The sequence below is a fragment of the Lissotriton vulgaris genome, chromosome 11, assembly GCF_964263255.1.
Source record: "Lissotriton vulgaris chromosome 11, aLisVul1.2, whole genome shotgun sequence".
NCBI classification, from domain to species: Eukaryota; Metazoa; Chordata; class Amphibia; order Caudata; family Salamandridae; genus Lissotriton; species Lissotriton vulgaris.
The window spans coordinates 50,840,005-50,863,415 of record NC_141699.1 but is presented as its reverse complement, the minus strand read 5'-3'; the positions used below and the strand labels follow the sequence as shown (position 1 = coordinate 50,863,415).

The 23,411-nt window shown below is 41.6% G+C and overlaps 1 protein-coding gene across 1 annotated transcript in view; it reads left to right on the top strand.

Annotated features, from left to right (window-relative positions):
• LOC147678939 (CD5 antigen-like) overlaps nucleotides 1-23,411 on the top strand; it is a 445,953-nt gene that overhangs the window by 283,879 nt on the left and 138,663 nt on the right. The window contains exon 4 of the mRNA XM_086942689.1: nucleotides 10,604-10,924. Within this exon, the coding sequence (XP_086798815.1) occupies nucleotides 10,604-10,924 (321 nt within the window). The remainder of the gene's footprint in view (nucleotides 1-10,603; nucleotides 10,925-23,411) is intronic.

Genomic DNA, 23,411 nt, shown 5'->3' with positions numbered 1-23,411 from the left:
AGGCAAAGTCGAAATGGGGTAGTTTACACTGTTCCTGCGGTCTTCAGTAGCAGGCCTGCTGTAGGTAGTTTACTTGGGTCACTCAGGTTGACACAAACAGTAATGGAAGCACTAGGGACCCCTTTACCACCCATGCCATGGGTACTACAGGTATGATATACTAGGAACTTATAACAGGGGTAAAGTCTTTGCCAATTGGGATTGTTAATTCATACATACTGGTTTTAGGGAGAGAACACTTACTCTGGGGCCTGGACAGCAGGCTCCAGTGCACTTTAAAAGTAATAGACATTAGCAATGGGGCAAAAAGTGGGGGGGATGACTATCCAAAAAGGGCACTTTTCTACAACTCATCAGCCCACCACACCAGACAAGAGGACAGCGAGGGTGCGTACTGAGACCTGAGACAGGAGAGGTGCAATTGGAGCCATATCAGGGCCGGTGAGTGACCAGGACCCTGCATTGTACTGCCTCTGTTGGCCATGGGCTCGCAACTCCCCACTGGCTCCCTGGGGGAGCAGAACACCCCCCTCTACCTATTGATACCTGAATTGACCAAGCTCCTCTTTGCTGGCATAAAGCTTCTATGTGGTAATGTGACTGCAGCAATATACTGTATCCTGCAACCTGGGCCTCAAACTGGAGCCACAACGAAAAGTTGAACCTATGGGGAAACTAATAGCTGCTAGTGATACTTGCCTCCACAGAATCAATGTGAGCACGGACCATAGCTGTCCCTTCCATATTTGGAGGACTGATTTGAGAACGGTCAAGTGATGGCCTCGTTGGGTTTCTGAGCAATCTTGGGAAAGCCTGAGGGATCAGAGGAGGCAGGCACATGAGGACAGTGATCCGGTTGTGATGGAGGTGAATGACTCCCCTCCAACTACTGATGCAGTTGCCTTAAGGAACACATTGCAGATTTGAGGCTATCCTGCAAGCCTTATTGGATGTTAAGTCTACGTTGGAGCAAAAAATAGATGCAGTGGCCTTGGAACTAGGGCTAGTAAGAGTGGATCACAGAAACTTGTTGGAACATCATGTGACAATCAATGAATCTGCAATAGCAACCATGAGACCTTCAGTGCAAGTCATGGAAACACAAATTCAGGTGCAGAAATTGGATAAAGCAGGCAATCGGATGGTTGCTCTTGTAGGAATAATGCACGCTAGTTAGGGTACTGGAGTAGAGGGCCCCAGCACAGATATTTACCTGGAAAAAGGGCCATGCAACAGTGCTAGCCAGTAATCAATCCAGGTTCTTCTCCATAGAGCAAGCATGCAGTGTCTCTAGATAGTCTCCACTACCTGAGGCAACCTAGAGCCACTCCCAGACCAGGGGTTGCGCAGATATTTTAGTACTGGGATAGAAACAAAATCACCCAGGTCTCTCACAGCACAGGTTTCTGGATTGTTAAGAAGTGCAAAGTGCACATACGTTGCGATTTAATGACTGAGGCACACAGCCCATGCAGATCAGAGTGGTGGAGCTCGGAGGGATTTTAATGGACGATGATGAGGAAAAAGTAATTATTTATTGAATTTTCCATGGTTGTTGCCCATTGAAAATCCCCCTACAGGGCCCCACCTCCCCACTGCTCTAACCTGCACGGGCTAGTTTTAGCCCCCCGCCAGGCCGGATTTCGCCCAGCTCACTCAACTGAGTCTCTAGTGTTATCAGTGCTTGGCAACCTTAGAGAAGGATTGGACACCAACCTTCCGCAGGCCTTGGTCCTCCTCGACCTCTCCGCCACCTTTGACACAGTGGATCATTCCATCTTACTTTCCCGTGTCAGGGCGGCAGGAGTCGGCGGCTCGGCATTGGTCTGGTTGTCCTCCTTCCTAAGAGACCGCACCCAAGCGGTGCGCCTGTGCGACTTCTCGGCTGAACCTCGGAAGGTCCCATGTGGGGTCCCTCAGGGTTCCTCTCTTTCCCCACTACTTTTCAATTTCTACATAGCCCCCCTCATCTTTGCTCTTCAGCAAATGGAGGTCTCCATATACAACTATGCGGATGACCTCCAGCTAATATTCCCCCTATCTCAAACTTCTGACTCTAAGGCTAACTTTCAAACTACCATGATCTTCATCCGGTACTGGATGAACCACAACCACCTGAAACTAAACCCTGATAAAACAGAGCTGGTTTTGACAGGTGGTTGCTCCAGTCCCTGGTCCCCCCTCTTCTGGCCCCCCTCTCTTGGTCCCCCTCCGTCCCCCGCCTCCTCCGTCAAAACACTCGGTATCAAGCTCAATGATCAACTTACCATGCACTCCCTGGTGAGCTCGTGGTTTCCTCCTCCTTTCTCTCACTTTGCACTATTCGCAAGGTCTCCCGCTTCTTTTCTTTCTCAGCCCTTAAACTAATCATACTAGCTATGGTTGTCTCTCGTTTGGACTATGGCAATGCCCTTTACTACGGTATGCCCGCCTACAACATACGACGACTGCAACTGGTTCAAAACCAAGCCGCCCGTCTTGTCCTCAATCTGGCCAAATCCCATCACGTCACCCCCCTCCTAAAATCCCTGCACTGGCTCCCCACCCACGAACGCTCCCAGTTCAAGGTGGGTTGCATCACTTTCCAGGCTCAGCTAGGCTCTGCTCCAGCATTTATCTCCTCGGAGATTAAAGCCTATGCCCCCACTAGGGAATTGCGCTCATCCTCTCAACACCTGTTGATAGTGCCCCGCTTTCGCCGAAAAAAGTGGGGAGGCTCAAAATTCTCCACTCTCGCCCCCACTTTTTGGAATTCCCTCCCAGCCCACCTCAGATCCTCCACCCAATATTCTCTCTTCAGAAAGGCACTAAAATTTGTCCTGTTTTTACAAGCCTTCCCTCAATAATTTCTCCCATGTTCTCCCTTTGCCCCGCCCCTTGAGACGTCAGTAAACTTTAGCGCCAAGAAACGCAAGGTGTACACGCGCTTTAGAAATATTTTTAAACTCAAACTCAAACTCAAACTATGGCTGGACTGAGGTCTTGAAAGAGACACAATTTGTTCCTGGAGGTCAAGAAACAACAACAACTGAATGTACGCTATTCATTAATGCTCTTGGCCAAGCTTGCATATTGGATGGCAGTATCACTAGATACTTCACCACCCCAAGTGAGGTCTGGACTCGGCTTGAGTCCAAAGGTGAGCACTGACCAAATGGCCATCTGGACTCCGATGCTGGATGACATACCAGGAAGGGCAGTCATACAGGATTTAAGAGAATGTGAATAAATCCACCTCAGAGCAAACCATTAGAGGACAGCAAAAGAAGAGGAAGAAGAATCACAGTATAGCCCTGAAGGGAGGCCACCAAGCGACAAAGAGGCTTCCCCTCAGGAGAGGATGTAACAGAAGCCAAGGATTCTATGGCAGCCTTAAGAGGTGGCCCAATCTTACTTCTATGGCCGCTGAACAGATCATATGACTCAGGATACTGTTTGTTTTTATTTACTGTTCCCCTTTTCATTCTCAGCCACAGAGTTGTGCCTGGTTAAATCTGGTGAGCTCTTTACTATTGCTGATAACAAGCTGCTCTGAATTTCATAATACTCTGTTTCATGCTGGAGGGGGACATTGTATTGATATTGAAGTGGGTGAAGAAACAGGGATGCATAAACATGCTTACTACATTTAGAGGCAAGTTCTGTGGCCCCCATCAGGGATTGGGAGTTGGGGTGTTTTTGTTATATTGTCTGGGTTGACCACTATGTCACCTTTCATGATCCAATGGAAACGTGGGGGGAGGGGTTGCAGGATGATGGCTAATTGTCCCTCCTAAAAGTTCATGGTAGAAATTAATAGATACATCTACGCCTGTCACAAGCAGGGGTGGGCATAGGTGCTGTAATTCTCTCAGATTTCTGAAAAATTACTTGAAATTGTGCATAATAATGAGAGAAGCTTAATCCAGCATTTGGAGCTATTTTCGTAGGGTAAAATGTATCCTTGCAATAAAGATTGGCAAGCAAATGCATTTTGTGCTAATACGCTACAGGACACATAGAGCCCAGCAACTACTCGCTCTTTCTTAGTTTGTTGTTTCTGTGCTCCTGCAGCAGCAATTCTTTCCCAAATCACTCTTTATTACTCAAGCCAGAGTATTAGCATAATTTGGGTAATTTTGCATCACAAGATAATGCGTAATTACTGAAATTACTCTCTGAAATTACTCTCTGTTGGTTACTCTGGTGTAATTATATTTTCGGTAACCAGATGGGGATATTGATTAACACAGGAAATTATAGCACCTGCAGTGTGTCGTAATTTGTCAATTAGTACAGAAGCTAAACAGAGCAACAGATGAGGGAGAAACCCATAAAACCCTCCAATGAGGACCACAAGGTCGAAAATAAAAAGCAGTCAAATCCTGTGCACACACGTTTGAGTGGTTTGGAAAATGTGAACCAAAGTAGATAGCCAAAAAAAGTCTAGTCTCAATGCAAATGTTCTTTCGTTCGCTTTTTATTCCAGAAACATCACAAAGTCCAGCCAACACGTGTTTCGTCTTTGGGGTGTAAATCCTAGACTTCTTCAGGGCTTGAAATGACAGAAACAGGACTCGTAACATATGAGTGTATTTCGTAAAGCATATCACAATTGGTGCACCCTGTGAAACCGTGTGACCCAGAGGAGTCGCACCACAGCTTCACGGTGCTAAGTGATCGATATGCCACCAGGGTGAGAGATCTCATTTGGAAGAAAGTGGGAACTAAACATGAAGTGACTCCAGGGGTGTGAGGAAAGTGATTGGTGAATGGACTGCAAGGCCAAGTTAAAAAACAGGACGTGGTATCATATACTGAGTGCTGAGGATGTAAGTCAAATCAGAGGATATGGTGGCCTAACGCAGGTTTAATGTGGCGCAGGGCTTTACAAAGTGACGCATCTCCCTACATGCGTCACATTGTAAATACATCACAACAGCGGCATAAATGTGTCACAAGGGGCTTGAAAATCTGCCCCTTTGTATACCTATGGCAGACTCACACAAAAGCAAAATATGTCACTTAATTAATATTAACCAAAATGGTGACGATATTTAAGAGCCTGCACATGCAGTAAGCTGCTAATAAACAGCTGGTTCATGCCCCAAGTTCCATAAAAAGTAAAACATTTCAAGGATACTCCGTCCCATCTAAGGTGGGGCAACTTTGACTGATTTGGCATTCCCTGGGATAGAGTACAAAGAAGGCCCCATATAAACTCTGTGTTGGGAGTGTAGATGTGAGCACTAAATACATGCTGAGAGGGTTAAAGGAAGCACTGTGGCCATGTCAGCATTGGGGGCACCCCCTGCTCTGGTGGAGCTCTTGGCTGCCCAGTTCCCCTGCCAGGCGGGCACAGCGCTCTAGATAAGGTGGGTGGTTCAGCTCTTGCGATGTCAGAGGGGGGTCTCTGCCATCTCAGCAGGGCTCTTACACCCCATTGCACGAACATCACTCAACCCACCCTCTGAACCCTCATACATCTGTCATTTCTGAGTTTATTTGAGGCCACCAGAAACACTCAATTTTGCATTCTGAGCTGTATTTTAATTATTCACCTAGAACTACTGGCATGTCTGATGAGGGAGAGAGGGAGGTGCTTTTCTTAAACATGTTTGTAGGGAGGTGATCATTCTGGGGGGTTCATCAAGAAGAGTTCCCCGAAAAGGACACACATATTTTGTGCTTTCTATGGATGTGACAAGTATTGGTTCACTAGGTTAGTAAACCAAGTCTACTTCAAACAACAGGAGAGTCAGGGTGTTATTAATCACTCTTTAACCCCTAGTATCAGTATTAATCAACAACGGAAGAGTGATAAATGTCAAAAACCTCAAATAAAAAATTCCAAACAGGAGAAAAAACGTTGAACCTGGTGAAAAAGAACACAAAAGGTAATTGCAAAAAGAACCCTCACTCACCAACCTAGTGGTGACATGCTTCATCACTGGGTTCCCACTGGAAGGACCGAGTGTCATCCCAGTGTGCTTCTACACCTGTTTACAGCAGAGCTGGTTCTTTTGTGTGTTGATACAGTGAAAAACCCAATTGTGCTAAGTGTGTGCAAAATGTTTTTTTTTTAAATGCGTAGGTGTGACTGTAAACTACTTTATTAATAGTCCAACCCGGATTGGTTAAAAACAGGTGATGTTGGGATTTCTAAAAGGGTTCCTTTATTTGAAAACCCTTAGTCCTATAGAAATTTGGTCAACATGTTTCAGCTTTAAGAGCCATAATCGCTCAGCATTCATCAGCACTGTTTGACCTGTCAGCTCTAGGGTGGTCTTTCCTGTGACTTTTTGCCCTTGCCTCATTTTTCACACCAACTTTTTGTTGGCTTTAGTACTCTGGGCACCCTCCCATTGCTAATCAATGCCAGGGTGCAGGTGCTCTCTTCTCCCAACATGGCTGCCACTGACCCCTGCTACTGCAGCGTGGTCTGAATAGGTGCACTCTAGTAGCCAGGAGTGGGCTGGAACCCTTGAACAATGTTGCCATACCAGCCTGCCAGCCTGCCCATAGCTAGAATGAGGGAAGCTCCTGGAACCTTCCAGAATAGGGGAGGCACCAACTGCCACTGCCAACTGCCAACTGTCACTATATAAGGAAAAGGAGGGAAACCTTCTAGTCAGTTGGGACATCACTGACCTGGGGGACCCACACAGGAGTTTAGGCGGGAGGGTTTAGTCAGGGGCTTATGCCACTGAGAGTGACAGGATTGAGGTGCTGCCTCTTAAGTTGAGTGAGGTACCCTAGACTAGCCCCCTGATCTGGCCAGCGTCAGGAAACCCAGGGACCCGCCAACTCACCCCCCCCTGTGGAAGCAACAACATCACAAGGGCGCAAAGCCATCCAAGCGCCAAGAAGACTGATTATCTGACAAGAAGACTGTTGAGGATCAACCAGGTATTGGACCAACTGTCCTGAGCAAGCCCTGCCTGTTCCTCTCAGAAGCGCTATAAACTGTGCCTGAAGCGCTTTGAAGTAACCAAGCCTGCCAAGCGCTGTGAAGTAATTGCCCCCGCAAAGTGCTGTGAAGTAACTGCCTTGAAAAGCGCTAGAAGCTGCCCCCCTGTGAAGCGCTGTGTAATAGACTGCAGCCCTGTCAAGAGCTGTGTGCCCTCTGCAATGTGCTGCTGGGCCCACCGAGCGCTGTATTTCCCCCTGAGAGCGCTGACTGAATCTGATCCCAGCGCCGTGAAACGTCCCTCAGGCGTGACCTCAGGCGTGACCTGTGCTCAGTGCTTACCTGTAGCGCCTAGTGAAGCGCTAATATTACCCCTGGGCGGCCCTTGGTGCAAGGAGAGGGCCGCCGCTGTGTGCGCGTGTGCCGCGCCCGGTCAGAACAAAGCCGCTGTGTGAGCGTGGGCCACACCCGGTCAGAACACCGCCGGGAACGTCGACCCGGCTGGGTCATGACTGGAGGCCCGGTTGCCGGGCCTAGGGAATTCCTGTCAGGGTGAGGGGTCTAGGCCGCGCTAGGCCTGAAGCCGGCTCCTGCCCCTCTGAGCGCCGCGCAGCCATTGGTCCTGGCTGGCGCGCCTCCGAGGCGGGATCCGTGATTGGTGGAAACAGCCCCGGCCCCTGCTGTAATTGGTCCCCAGGCCGTGGCTGTGTCTTAAGGCCCAAGGGAAGCACATCCTTATCGCGGAGGGGGCCGTGAAGCCTGAGAGCCCCCTCCAATTGCCCCACAGAGCCTAGAACTGCCTCTCGACCAGAGCCTTCGCAAGGGCCCCGGAGGGCCGAAGATAAAAGGTAACCCCCAGGGGAGAAGGGCGGAAGGCCGGGGAAGGCCCCGTGTTCGCCCCTCCCCCGGGGAACAGTAAGACCAAGCCCTGTTGGCCCCAATGAGCCTCTCGTGTCGGCGAGACCCCTAAGTAACAGTTTATGCCTGAGAACAGGCTGGCCATGTATTACCTGTTTAGGCCCTGAGTAACAAGAGAGTGGTGCTGGGCCTCGTTGCCTGTTTAGGCCTAAGAACCTATTGAGTTAGCACGAAATGGTTTAGCCCTGTACAAGGGAGTTCATTGCTTCATTCAAATGCTTTATTGAATTGCATAATGAAATGCTTATTTGAGATGCTTTATTGAATTGCATAATGAAATGCTTATTTGAGATGCTTTATTGAATTGCATACTGAAATGCTTATTTGAAATGCTTTATTGAATTGCATAATGAAATGCTTATTTGAGATGCTTTATTGAATTGCATAATGAAATGCTTATTTGAGATGCTTTATTGAATTGCATACTGAAATGCTTATTTGAAATGCTTTATTGAATTGCATACTGAAATGCTTATTTGAAATGCTTTATTGAATTACATAATGAAATGCTTATTTGAGATGCTTTATTGAATTGCATAATGAAATGCTTATTTGAGATGCTTTATTGAATTGCATAATGAAATGCTTATTTGAGATGCTTTATTGAATTGCATAATGAAATGCTTATTTGAGATGCTTTATTGAATTGCATACTGAAATGCTTATTTGAAATGCTTTATTTAATTGCATAATGAAATGCTTATTTGAAATGCTTCATTGAATTGCATACTGAAATGCTTATTTGAAATGCTTTATTTAATTGCATAATGAAAAGGTTATTTGAGATGCTTTATTTAATTGCATACTGAAATGCTTATTTGAAATGCTTTATTTAATTGCATAGTGAAATGCTTACCCGAAATGTTGATGAATTAATACTGCATCGCTCTATCCTAAAGCTTATATAAACGATCTTGATTCTTTTAAATACAACTACTGGTGTGGTCTCCATTATTGCGCCACTGTGTGTTTCATTGGATGTGTGCGTCAAGTAGCTGCTTTACACACAAGCCCCTGGCTGCCTTCCTGCTCGTGCCATGCTACCCCCATAAGAGCTGGTAACCCCAGGTCTCACAAGGACCATAAGTGTAATCCACCGGCCGTGTGCACGTGCTAAGGCGCACCCAACCATGAGGATATTTATGTGAAAAATATAAAATTAGTGATTTACTCACGGATATAACCGTGTGGGCACTCACAGTAATTTACTGGGGCCTCATACCTGTAGAGAGAAAACAAAGCAGAAATACCAGAGATAAATTATTCACATGGTTCCCTTTATACCTGTAAAACATTCACAGGGCAGTGTTTCCAAACTATCACCTTCACCAGCTGGCACCCATATCGGTGACAATATGTTCATGCTAGCATGTATCGTGCTCTGAATGCTAGGGAATGACTAAAAACACTTGTCATTTATTGGCGTTGTACTGTTCTAGAAACATAACTGTTTGTTACAGAGTCAGTTACTGTATTTCAAAAGGACTGTGATTGTCATAAGAAATATGTCAGAGGCTGCGTAGTGTTCGGAAAATTCAGTACGACCGAACTATGCCTCGAGGACATAAAATTAGTATTCTGAAGCATGTGCACGCAATTTAAAAAACTGTGGATTTAGCCTTAACGGAACCAGTACAGACTCCGTTATATATTGAGTATTAAAAAATGGAATAATAAAGAGAGAGCGCCTCTCCCCGAACTTACAAGTTGTGCTTAATTTCCGCATAACATGGCAGACACGGCAGTGCTTTTCTTCACGCCGTGCAATCTAAAGAATGATTGGTAAGAACAATGTTAATGTCTCCCCACAGAGCATATAGTGCTGTCACTTCTTCTTTCCCAATCGTAATGCCATTTTAAAAGAGCCCATTTCGATTCTGCACTTACTTTGTAGCCGGCGGCTCCCCTCCGTCAACCAAGCCTTTCACTTCCGTCGCCCGAATGAACTCCGGGTCATGGCGCGGTAGATTGAAATAACATCAGACACGGGTCATGTGACACAGAGCATGTGACTCGCATGTCATGACGTTTCTTTCCTTTTTTTTGTTGTTTAAAGGGGCCAGGGATTATTTTAAGCTGAGATCGATTACAAAACTTTATTTTACCGCTCGGCAAAATCACACAAAGAAAAACCAGGGCATAATCATATTTTATTGCTGGTATTTTGCAACAACCCGCTCTTTTGTAGTGGACTGTCCCACACTGACACTTAAGAGGAACTTTTTTGAATATGAAGGTAAGATCTTCCTTCAAGTATCAGGGACTTCGATGGGTAGCACTTTTGCCCCTTCGGTGGCAGGATTGTATGTCTATAGTTTTGAGAAGAAGTTCATCTTGGTCCTGGAGAATCCTTTTGCTTCCAACACTGGGAGGACACTCGGTCTTTCCAGTGGGAACCCAGTGATGAAGCATGTCACCACTAGGTTGGTGAGTGAGGGTTCTTTTTACAATTAACTTTTATGTTCTTTTTCACCAGGTTCAACGTTTTTTCTCCTCTTTGGAATTTTCTATTTGAGGTTTTTGACATTCATCACTCTTCCATTGTTGATAGTAAACCGAGTCATCATCAAAATATTAATACACACATCCTGAAGTCAGCTGGGTAGCCTGAAAGAGTTCAGAGTTGATTATGAGCACTGCTTTTAAGTGTGATCTGGTTTCACACATGCTACAGTAGTCACAAAGAGATCATAATGGGGGCACATGGATATTCAAAAGAATTGACCACAATTGTTCTCACACATTAGATTCCTTTGCAATCAATCTAACCTGTTCTTTCTGGTCCTTTGTTCACAGGGGGAGCTGATACTGTCCGGTTGGTGAATTCCGGGGACGCCTGCAGCGGGAGGGTGGAGATCAAACACGAGAATCGCTGGGGGACGGTCTGTGATTTTGACTGGAAGAAGAAGGATGCTGACGTGGTCTGTAGACAACTCAACTGTGGATCAGCATCCATTGTGGATACAAAAAATGAGATGTTTCGAAATGGCATCTTCCCCGTGTGGATGAGTGACATCAGGTGCACTGGAGCAGAAAAGTCTCTCTTCGATTGTCCACACGCTTCCTGGGGATTCAACAGATGCACGTGGAGGAGCGATGGTGGAGTGCAGTGCACAGGTAAGAGAAGCCAACAGCAATCCTTCATCTCCATCAAAAGTCATAAACGAATTAAATCAGTAGAGTTGGAATAATTAAAAAATGCATAACAACAACACATTACTATAGAAAATCATAAGAAAAATGATTGAAAGAAGAAATTATTCATCTTACTGGATGCAGAAAAGTAATTTTGCACACTCAATTGGAATTATTAGGAGCTGGAGATTATAGCAATGTCCTTTATAGATTGAAAAGTCTTTGAAGGCAACAAATGCAGAAGGAGAACAAGTGTAACAACCCTATATGCAGATAACTTGCATCTAGCATCAGACCCCGTCACTTCTGTCCCTTCAGTATATGCAGGTTATAAGGTAAAGACGTGTCCATCTCAAGGCACAAAAAAGAGTTGGAACAGATTAGTTTTTTCTTTTCAAACTTAGATTGTTTTCTTTATTCTATTTTGAAAAGCAACTGCAGGCTCTAGGCATGTTTTTGATACAATAACTCAATCAATGTCATGAGAAAGGATGTATAAAGATGATGCTGAAGACATCATGGAAGAAAGAAGCATTCATTCACAGAAAGTAACCAATACATGTGTTATTTCCACCATACTCTGTGTCAAGGAGGCTTTCCATGGGCAGCAGCCATAGATTTTCACTTAATGATGTAGACCCCGGGCAGCACCAAAACTTTAAACCTCCCCAGAGCAGGCAGAATGAACAGAAATGCTTTTTGCATTCTGCAGCACATACCGAAAGATGAAAATGCCTCTGGGAGGCATATTCCTCTGTCTATGTGTCCTGCATTCTGCAACACACATAAAAAGAGGCCTTCTGGGATGTCACTCTGCAGGGTGTTGTCAGTTTGGCGCTCTATTTGGCATCTACAAAGCGAGGCAGGAGCCGGCTAGCAGTGCACATCGACCCACTGTGGATGAATTTTGACTTAACAAGTAAGGGGAATGCAAGCGCACCCACTGGGGATATAATGCGGACTACACATCCCAGAAAGCCATGCAGATGACCGCGCCCACTGAGGCAGGTGTGTTAAGAGCAAGGTGTGCAGAGAAAGACGCTTTCATTTCCTTCATGACACAACGCCACTGCGGAAGGTATTTTATTCTCGAAACGCGTCTGGCGTTCAACTTTGGATTTGTGTTGCTGGTTAGGGCGCCTGTAAGCAAGCTGCCAGATAAAATAAACGAGCTGATACTGAACTCCGTGTGGCTCCAGTCAATTTGGGTTCCTGCATTTTGGAGGTATATATATATATATATATATATTCCAACTCCTCACTACATAGTACTCCGTCGCCTGCCAAATCAGTGGGTGTGTCGTCGTAAAAGGACATCCGTAGTCAGGTCCTTAAAATTGACTTTTCGAGCGCGCAGCAGAACAACACGCTTGACGATACCATGTGCTGGCCAAAATTCTTTTATTAAAGTCAGCCCCTCGGACGCGTTTCGCCTGACCTGCAGGCTTGATCACCGAAGGTTTATGTCTTGTAGCGGCCATTATAACCCATGTGCAAAACAAACCCCGATCACGTGATAGTGGACTACAATATGATAGACATGAATAACAGACTCGTAATTCAAACAGAATTATACATTATCGAGGAGTCTAAACCCTTTACAACCAACACCTAATATTGTGGATTGCATGGTTTAAATGCTTTTTTAGAAGTGCAGAAATTGTATACATGCGTGCAAGTTATTTCGGCATAGCTATTGCAACAGTTGAAAATTTGGGCTGGAGGAAGCCGTGATGCTCCCCTGCCATAGCCCGTTTTTTTCAAAGAAAGCCACATTATCAAACTTGCACATCATTTGAGTACAGCCTCAGTGGGCATATAATTCTATGCACAACAAAAGAAATCCTATGTCGCTCCTGTTTGTTATTGAGCCTCCAGTGGGCTTATAATGTCTTATGTCTATCACTGAACAATGTGTAAAAACCCCAATAATCCCCATGTTACCAATTAATTACATTAAAAAACCATACATTAAAACCTTAAAGTTATGCTTAATTAGGTTGCTGTTCCTTAATCCAACATTTCAATGTTATGCTTATTTCATATCATAATAATGCGGTACTGTTCATAAGTGTGTGATCAGGTCCTCTTCCACATTCAGACCCATCAGTGCCTTAGTATTTAATTCAACAATGTACCGCGATTCCAAACGTCTCAGTTTTTTCAGTGTGATAACATCAATAGCTCTATCAAAAAAGCCAAACTTAAGAGCAGAGAGGAAGTCCTTTTCTGTAATAAGAAAGATCAAGGTAAAGATAAGATCTCCAAAAACCAGGTAAGAATGATTACCACCTACAACCGTAAGCATAGAGAGGTCCGTAACATCTTAAATAGGCACTGGCACCTAATTTATAATGACCCAATACTGCAACCGTTAGTCCCTAAAAAACCATCAATAACATTCAGGAAAGCCAGATCATTTAAGCAAATGCTGGTTTCCAATGTGTTACCACAAAAAACTAAAGGGACTACAACCTGGCTCAAAAGTAAACCTGGCTTTGTACGATGCACGAAATGTAAAGCATGTAAACAGGGCAAAAATACACAAAAGTTTACTTCAAATCTATCTAAAAGGGAGAAAAAGATAAGAGGCAGCTTCACTTGTAAGACTGACTACGCCATTTACGTACTTCAGTGCCCATGTGGCCTGAGGTACGTGGGGAGTACCATCAATCCTGTCCACTTGAGAATTTTACAGCATATGAGGGCCATAAGAAGTGCTGATAAAGCATATCCGGTGGCTCGGCATTTTGAGCTTGAACATAACCAAGATGATACAGGATTAACCTACTTTGTTATAGACAATGTGCCGCATAATGCCCGAGGTGGGGACAGACTGAAAAAACTGAGACGTTTGGAATTGCGGTACATTGTTGAATTAAATACTAAGGCACCGATGGGTCTGAATGTGGAAGAGGACCTGATCACACACTTATGAACAGTACCGCATTATTATGATATGAAATAAGCATAACATTGAAATGTTGGATTAAGGAACAGCAACCTAATTAAGCATAACTTTAAGGTTTTAATGTATGGTTTTTAAATGTAATTAATTGGTAACATGGGGATTATTGGGGTTTTTACACATTGTTCAGTGATAGACATAAGACATTTTAAGCCCACTGGAGGCTCAATAACAAACAGGAGCGACATAGGATTTCTTTTGTTGTGCATAGAATTATATGCCCACTGGGGCAGTACTCAAATGATGTGCAAGTTTGATAATGTGGCTTTCTTTGAAAAAACTGTGCTATGGCAGGGGAGCATCACGGCTTCCTCCAGCCCAAATTTTCAACTGTTGCAATAGCTATGCCGAAATAACTTGCACGCATGTATACAATTTCTGCACTTCTAAAAAAGCATTTAAACCATGCAATCCACAATATTAGGTGTTGGTTGTAAAGGGTTTAGACTCCTCGATAATGTATAATTCTGTTTGAACTACAAGTCTGTTATTCATGTCTATCATGTTGTAGTCCACTATCACGTGATCGGGGTTTGTTTTGCACATGGGTTATAATGGCCACTACAAGTCATAAACCTTCGGTGATCAAGCCTGCAGGTCAGGCAAAACGCGTCCGAGGGGCTGACTTTAATAAAAGAATTTTGGCCAGCACATGGTGTCGTCAAGCGTGTTGTTCTGCTGCGCGCTCGAAAAGTCAATATATATATATATAAAAAAAACACAGGTTTCGGGTCATATATAGTTAGGAATTAGCATTTAAAAAACCATTGAAATTGCTCCTAAATAGTTAGTTGTACTAACTATATTTCGCGCACCCGCAATCCACTGTCGATGATGTCACATATTACATCATTCATGACATGGTCAGTGACATCACTGATGACATCACTGATGACATCTCAAATGACATCACTGATGACATCACTGATGACATCTCAATTGACATCACTGATCACATCACTGATGATATCATTCATGTGATAATACGATGCACCTCTTCACACTCTAATATAACCTTTGATACACCCAGTGTTAAACACAGACTACCATTCTTGAAACCATTGAAACACCAATACCAGTTACTACATACGCACTCACTGATTCCTAGGTCTACACACACAGTCACTCATTCACCCATAGAATCACTCATACATACAGTCACTCATCAATACAACACTATCATCTGCACTCAAACACCTATACAGACACTCACACTCTGCCACTCATCCATGGAGTTACTCACACATCTAGTCAGTCATGCAAAGAATCAATCACACTTTCATTTCCTCAACTATACAGTTATACACACACCTTACATATTCAAACATATACTAACACATACTTACTTTGTTATACAATTACTGATACATGTACACAAGGATCCATACAGCCACTTGCACAATCAGTGGCTCTTATGTATAGTCATTTATATATGTCAGCTACCCACACACACACACCTGAATTCCTAACTATATATGACCTGAAACCTATGTTTTTTTCAGTGAATTTGCAAGGTTTTTTAAATGCTAATACCTAACTATATATGACCTGAAACCTATGGCTTTTTAGTGAATTTGCACGGTTTTTTAAATGCTAATACCTAACTATGTAAGGCTTGAAACCTATGGTTTATTCAGTGAATATATATAAATAATATAATACATATATAATTTTTAATTTCAAGTTTTTTTTTATATGATTACAGGGTCCGCACACCGTGAGCGCTCCGTAAGCACACCGTAAACGCTCTGAGCTCTTACCCCGACAACTTTTTTAAGTTTCTAAAACATAATATCTACATTTTTAACGTAGATTTTAAAGGTAGACAATGTCTGCCTAAATGTAGAAAATGTTTTTTAAAAACTTTTAACAACAGTATATTACTTTTTTGAGTAGTAACAAATCTCGCGAGGGTACATCGCACGTGCACGCAACGTAAGAGCACCATCCGCGCACCGTAAAAGCTTCGAGCTCTTACCCCCGAAAGATTTATAAACTTTAATTTGTTATATCTACATATTCATTGTACAATATAAAGGTACACATTATCTGGGATAATAAAGAACATGTTAATTTAAACTTTTAAAGACCATATATAACTTTATTTAAACAATTAAAAATCTCCCGAGGGTGCGTCCTACGTAAACCCATCGTAAGATTACGTTAGCGCTCTGTAAATAGAGCGTAAACGCAACGTAAGCATACGTGAGCGCTCTGTAAACGCTCCGTAAGCTTACGTCCAACCATGTGACCTCAAACCAAAAGATTTAATTGGTTTATAATACTTCCAACTTCAATTGTTGAAAAACCCCTCCCATTTTCATCATTCTTCTTTGGCTTTCAGAGAAGCAACACCTTTTTTCTACAGCTCCTAGCTACAGAAAAATATTCCAAATTGCTGAACATCCAGACTCTGACCATTCTTCTAAGGAAGACTTTGATGAAGAGGACCCTCACCCAAGTAAGAAGAAAGAGTCCATAGTCTGGAAATTTTTCAGCTTTCCAGAACATCGAAAGAAGGTAAATGCACCACTGGTCACCTGATAAATCTGTGACACAGTGTTATCAAGAGGAAATCCAAATAAGAAATATTAATTTGGAACCCACAGCATGGAACGCCATGTAAAAAATATACACCCCAACAATTGGAGTAGAGCTGTGGTGCAAAGATCTTAGGAGGAGGACTCTTCTCCTAGTACATCTACAGCAACAACCGGAGTACCACCAATGCCGTCTTCAATGGTGGCGAACATTCAGCCAGAAGTGAAAAATGTAATGATGCAATGCATACATTGCAGTAAATTAGTAGCCTTCGGACAACAGTCCATTGAAGTAATTTTACAGAAGAACAGGAATCACAGATGCAGCAAATACTTTTTTTCTTTCAATTTCATAGTTTGTTCCTGTTGAACAATTATTTTGTGTAAAAAGTTCATTTTTCTATGTTTTTCAAGCAAAACAAAAAAAATAACAGTTCTTTTTAGAACTACCTCTACTGGTTAAAAAAAGAACTACATTTTTATGTCTGTATGTAAAAGTTTGTCATACTGAATGTCAAAGTGCAAAACTATAAGGATGTGGTACAGCATAAACCTATAAGGTGTTTACCTATAGTATATTGTACTACTTCCAAAGCACTGAAATGTAACATATGTATATAAATATGTTACAACTCAATAGGCCAAATGTACGTAATCTCGATTTACTTACTCATGAATACCAAATCATACCACTTCAATATTTAAGAGTAGGTAATTTGGATGTAGGTAATTTCTCTTTTGAAATTACAAAATCCGTATAATTCAGTCATTTTACCGAATCAGTATTTAACGATTTGGTAATTGCCATTGATTCCTATAAGTCTTGAGGCCAATAGGAATCAATGGCAATTACCGAATCAGTAAATACCGAATCAATAAAATTACCGAATTGACAAGGGAGACAGGTTGTCACTTTGACAGCCTGTTGTACCCCTGATTCTGGCTTGTGTGCCATGTCACACACATACATGGTCTTACGACATGTACATGCACAGATATGCATGTACACAGGAATTTAATATTTACCTACGAAAGTTTTATAAACTTTAAATCGTTATATCTACGTATTCATTGCACAATATAAAGGAACACATTACCTGGGATAATAAAGAACATGTTTATTTTAAACTTTAAAACAACATATATAACTTTATTTAAACAATTAAAAATCTCACGAGGGTGCTAAATCATTATATCTACATAATCATTATACAATATTAAGGAACACATTAACATAAGGTTTTCTATCTGCTATTCCTATCCCTCTCCATGCATTCACTGCTTCCATCCATGTTAAAGGTTGTGCAAGGAACTTGTAAAAAAGGAGCATATTTACAAGTCCAATGAAACCATTACACTATCTCTATACCAGCATTGAATCTAAGCACGAAAAACAATTTAAAAAGAGGACTACCCTATAAACTAAAAGATACAAACTGTAAGCACACACAGCTGACATTATGGAAAAAGATGAAAATATAATTCCTTAATCCACATACACACACAGAGTGACCTTTGTGAAAAATAATATAGCCACACATTACAGAAAAAATCATTTAACATGGTAAATCGATTTAGACACAGAACACAGCCCATTTCAATGTGCACTACATTACATTCCTGAAACCTAATTCAAAATGTCATTTCTATTATGCACCATTCAGTTAGCATTATGGAAAAAGGTGAACATATAATTGCTTAATTCACACAGACATTCACTGTGATCCTTGTCAAAAATCTTTAAGCCACACATGTAATCAAAAAACATTTAGCATGGTAAATCATTTTACACACACAGCACAACCCATTTAAATGAGCACTACACTACAATGCAGAAACCTGACCCATTTTCAAAATACAACAGTAATTAAGCCCAATATGCTTGTTATGCTTCCCAATACTGCAAACAGCACTCTCTCTATATTACTCACCTTTAAAATTGCTTTTGAAAATGTAGAACAGTGTGAAACACACACCAAATTTTCTTAAGCACAATCCCTGAACTGCAGCTCAGACACTGGAAACAGAAATGGCAGGTTCCCATTCATTCTTCTCACTTATTTCTGCTCATAACCAATGAAATGTCTTCCCACACTATTTTAAAACTAAACTAACATTTCAATTTGTTCTACATTTCCAAACTTTCAAACTCACATAATATTCTCCCATCCCCCTACTGCTCATTCAACCTGTTACCATGGTAACTCCCACCTAAGGAAGAACAGAGTTTAAAAGTTCATCATACTATGTTGCAAATAAATCCATCAAGGTTGTTAGAGCTTTCAATATAACAGCTAATCATGTGCAATGTTCCTTTCAATGACCTTTTCTGAACCATTAGAATTGCTTCTTTTAAAAAACAAAACTATGCACCCTAATATGCTCTTTTGCATTTCCAGAAAGCACCAATCATTTCTTAAGCTTCAAGTGCAGTGAATGACCTCCTCTTTTTTTCTAAACTGCAAGCTTTCCAACTGCCATTTCATTTACAGCCCTCATCTGAGTACAACCAGATCTGCCTTGAACATGCTTTCAGTATGGTTTGTAGTACAAAGCTTTGTATTCTGGTCTAAAAGGTATACAACAAACAGAGGAATTTTAAACCTTGATTTACCAAATGCGGATATTTTATGGGTTGGCCAAAGAGGATTGAGATATCACCAATTGATACCATTGGTGAAATCCTTCATGCATCTCCCACATCCTGACCTCATAATTGTGCACTGTGGTGGAAATGACTTATGCACTTTGACTGGGGTTGGTCTGGAAATGCTATTGAAGGACATATTTGGACAATTGATGTCACTTTTTCCTCAAACTGCCTTTGTCTATTCCAATATATGCCAAAGGCAAAAATGGAATTGGTCCAATCAATTTTGTCTGCAGATTGAGAAAGCAAGGAAACATGTAAATAAATCTGTTTCTGCATACATGAGAGACTATGGAATGGGTTGTATATACCACAACAACTTGCGTTACAACATGCAAGGCATCTATAGGACAGATGGTGTACATTCAACCGATGAAGGGAACAAAGTCTTTCTTTGTAACATCAGACTCTGCATTGGTACTTACTTGTAGGTACCAAAAAAACACAATGAACACAACGGCTCTTTTTAGAGCCAACTAACATGTAAACACTCAAATATGATTTGTAACTTTTTTTTAATAAATTTTTACCGAGGTCCGCCACTGAGCACCTACTGAGCACTACCCGTGCGCTGACCCATCATGTTTTCTGGTATTTTTTAAAAAATAAACATTATTTTTAACATTAGGAATCCTTGAAGAACCCCCTGCGAAGACCTAAGGGGTCAGGGACACTCTACCCTACCCCTTTCCCATGTTTTTAAGTTATATTTTTCACTCTCTTCTGAAACCACAAAATGCGGCGAAAGGGTGCGCGCACCGTGCATTCACCGAGCACTCACAGAGCGCGGACCTATTGGACTTCTTGTTTTTTCAAAAAATAAAACTAAATGGAAATGGACATGGTCTCCTCTGTAGATACCTTGAAGGTTGTAATGCAAGGTATTATAGTATATTGAATCCATAATGTAGTCTTTCAGGAAAGCAGAAACATATTTGTTCACATGATTCCTTCCTTTCTCAATGTGTGGTCAGAATTGGCGTAGGAGGTCATGAGTTCCTACTCTGGTGAAACACACTTGCTATTCTATATACTTACTTATGTTGTAAACTAGAGAATCAGAGACAGTGAGTGAAAGAAGAAAGGGTGCAGGACATGAAGAACACAAAATTGTATCACTTTGCTACTACCTCATAAATTACATTTAAATAAGTATAAACATTAAAACAAATGTTTCATTAATAAATTAAAATTTATTTATCAGAATTTTCAAAATCGAAAAGAACTTGTAGCATTTCTTCATCAGGAATTTCATCCATCAAAGTGTCTGAAAATGATTCGTCCAACTCAACAATGTCTACACACTCCATTAATTTCATGTCTAGTGTTTCATCCAAAAAATATGCCATGGTATCTCATTCATGTTCTTCATGATTTGTTTCATCTATAGGATCAATAAACGTTGCTGTGATTTGGATGTCAAATGACTCTTCATTTTCAACCATTATTGAAGTTAGTGTACTATTAAAAGAAAGAGAAAGACAGTGAGATGTTGCAGGGTAAGAGTGAGATAGGGCAGAGAAAAACTATTAAATTCTATAAGAAGAGGTACTACTGTGTAAAACACACACCAGAAATTGAACACCAAAAATTCCACACAAAAGTACCTCAGACACTGTAGTCACAAAATGGCCGTATTTCCCTGGACAGTGTATAGTATCAAGCAAGAATTAGAAATATAAAGCACTGCATCTGAGGTTGCCCTACTCAATCCATAAGTATAATAGAAAAACATTAAATAACTAACAGAAAACATTTTTCCTATTAACTTAAAGTGAACAACAGAGTTCTCCTTACAAATTAACAATTCACCTTCTAGAAAACTGTACAGTAAAATCTGTCTCAATCTCACACCTCAGAAGTATTCCTCAAACACTAAAATCTCAAAATGGCTGTGTTTCCCTCTCATTTTTCATACATATTCAAATACCCAGCCAATCAAATTTCATCACACACAAAATCAAAACCAATGTAACATTTTAATTGGTTCAAATTATCAACACATTCAAACTCACATAATCTTCAACCTACCCCCAAATGCTCTCTACCAATTACCATACTAATTCTCAACAAAACACCTACCTAAACCCAAAGGTGAAAGAGTCATCACTCAATGTTGCACTCAACCAACATCTGAACACTGAAGCTTGTTATTTTAATGTATTTCTTTTTTGTCTTTTTGAGCCGCAGTCTGCGCACGGTGTGCGGACCCCGCAATTTTTTTTTTCAACCTTTGGGGTCCTTTACAGACCCCATGACAAAACTTAGGGGCTCAGGAATCTCTACCCTGCCTCCTTGCCAACTATTACACTTCTGTTTACAACCACTTTCATCTGCCACAAAAACAAGATGGCGGACAACACTTCCTCATTTTGACTGACTGGAATGTTGACAGACGTCCAACAGCCAATCAGAATTCCGCACGCACGCTAAGGTCCGCGCATGTGCAAGGACAGTGCAAGGACAGAGCATGCCCGTGCACGCACCGTGTCCCGCCCATAGATATATAATTTGAAAAAAGTCGATTTTCTCAACAATTACTGGAGGGATTTTCACCAACTATACAAAAGGCACTTCTACATACCAGGCTCTACCATTTTGCCAAGTTTACAGAAATTCCACTCAGCCGTTCGGGCTGTAGCTGTGTCTAAAGGTCCTATGGAAAATTGCATTGGACTCAAATTCACATTCAATTTTCTCAAAAACTACTGGAGGGATTTACACCAAACATACAAAAGGCACTGCTCCATACCAGTCCCTACCATTTTGACAAATCTGGTGTATTCCGTTCAGCCGTTCGAGCTGTAGCCTTGTCAGAATGTCCCTATGGAAATTAACATGGGGAAAACACGTTTTGGGACCCCCCTTTTTTTCTCGGCCCCTGCTTGACGAATGCCCCCAAAACTTTCAGGGAAGGAGCGGAGCGCAAAGAGGAAAATTTTATGGAAAATTACAGGCAGATCCCTCAATCGGCGCCAAAGTTATTACCAATAGAATGTTCGGCATTTCCTATAGTAAATAGGTCGTAACTATATATAACTACTGGCTATCGCCAGTAGGTAATATATATATGTATATATATATATATATATATCTGTTTTCACCTTAGTCATCTTCCACTCAATGAACACAACAACCACAAATACACACACCTACTTGCTACCATTCATGCCTTATCAATTATTCTTCTTTAATTCAAATTCAAAGTGCAGGCCCTTTATTCAGCCTTCTTGGTAACTAATACCCGTGAATAGCAGTGGGTAATTTGCACACTTTTGTCCTTTCTTGTGTCTTTTCTACCACACACTACGACAGGTTTACAAGCCCCTTGCGACACTTTTGCATCATTTTTCCCACAACCTTGTAAATCTGCCCAACTCTGTGTACTTTTTGCACTAGCTTTCTTCCTTAGTTTTTGCACTAGTTTCTCTTGCTCCCACTGTGGAATCCAACACCCTATCTGTGTAATGACCTGGAAATCCAAAGATCCACTTCACTGACAATGCAGTGGGTAGTTTGCGTCTCTCCAACCTTTCTTATTTTTCACGTTTTTCATCTTCCACTCAATCTACACATCACCCACACATACACACATCTAATTGCTGCATTCCGTATCTGTGATTATCAACTATTCTTCTATTTTATATTCATATTCAAAGTGCAAGCCCTTTATCAAGCCTTTTTGTTGTAACTACTGTTTCAGGAATTCTGCTAATACACTGAACTGTGAATAAAGACTTAGGACCTCAGTGAATTCTGGTGTTCCAAAACCCACCTTACTACACAAACCTGCTACCAAACCAGCAATCAGTGACTCATTGGTTCTTCGACCTAGAGCGAAAACACGAATGACTAGTCAACCCAGAACATGCGATTTAGATTACATGAAGTAAAGTGGATAACAAAAACACTCTTTCAATATAGTCTTACACCAGTCCAAAACAAGATGTAAATAAAGACACGTGCAACTTTGAAATGTTTATTTCTAACGCCATAATCTCATGCACAGTACCTTAGAAAATACAACTAAACATATTATCAGAAACAAGGCTGTCAGAATTGTTACTATTCTATGAAATATAAACGGGAAAAGCATCCTAAAATGCTAAAGGTAAACAAATTTAAAATATACCTACATTTCACCCTCCCTACCTTGCAGATTACTTTATAACTACAGAAAGTCTCATAGGATTACATGGGCAGACCCATACCTCTGGTACTCAGCAGTAGTGGATCACATTCAGTGCTCCACAAACTGTCAAGATACGAATGTTCTCCAACTGTGTCTAACTTTGCCTCCGCAATGGATTA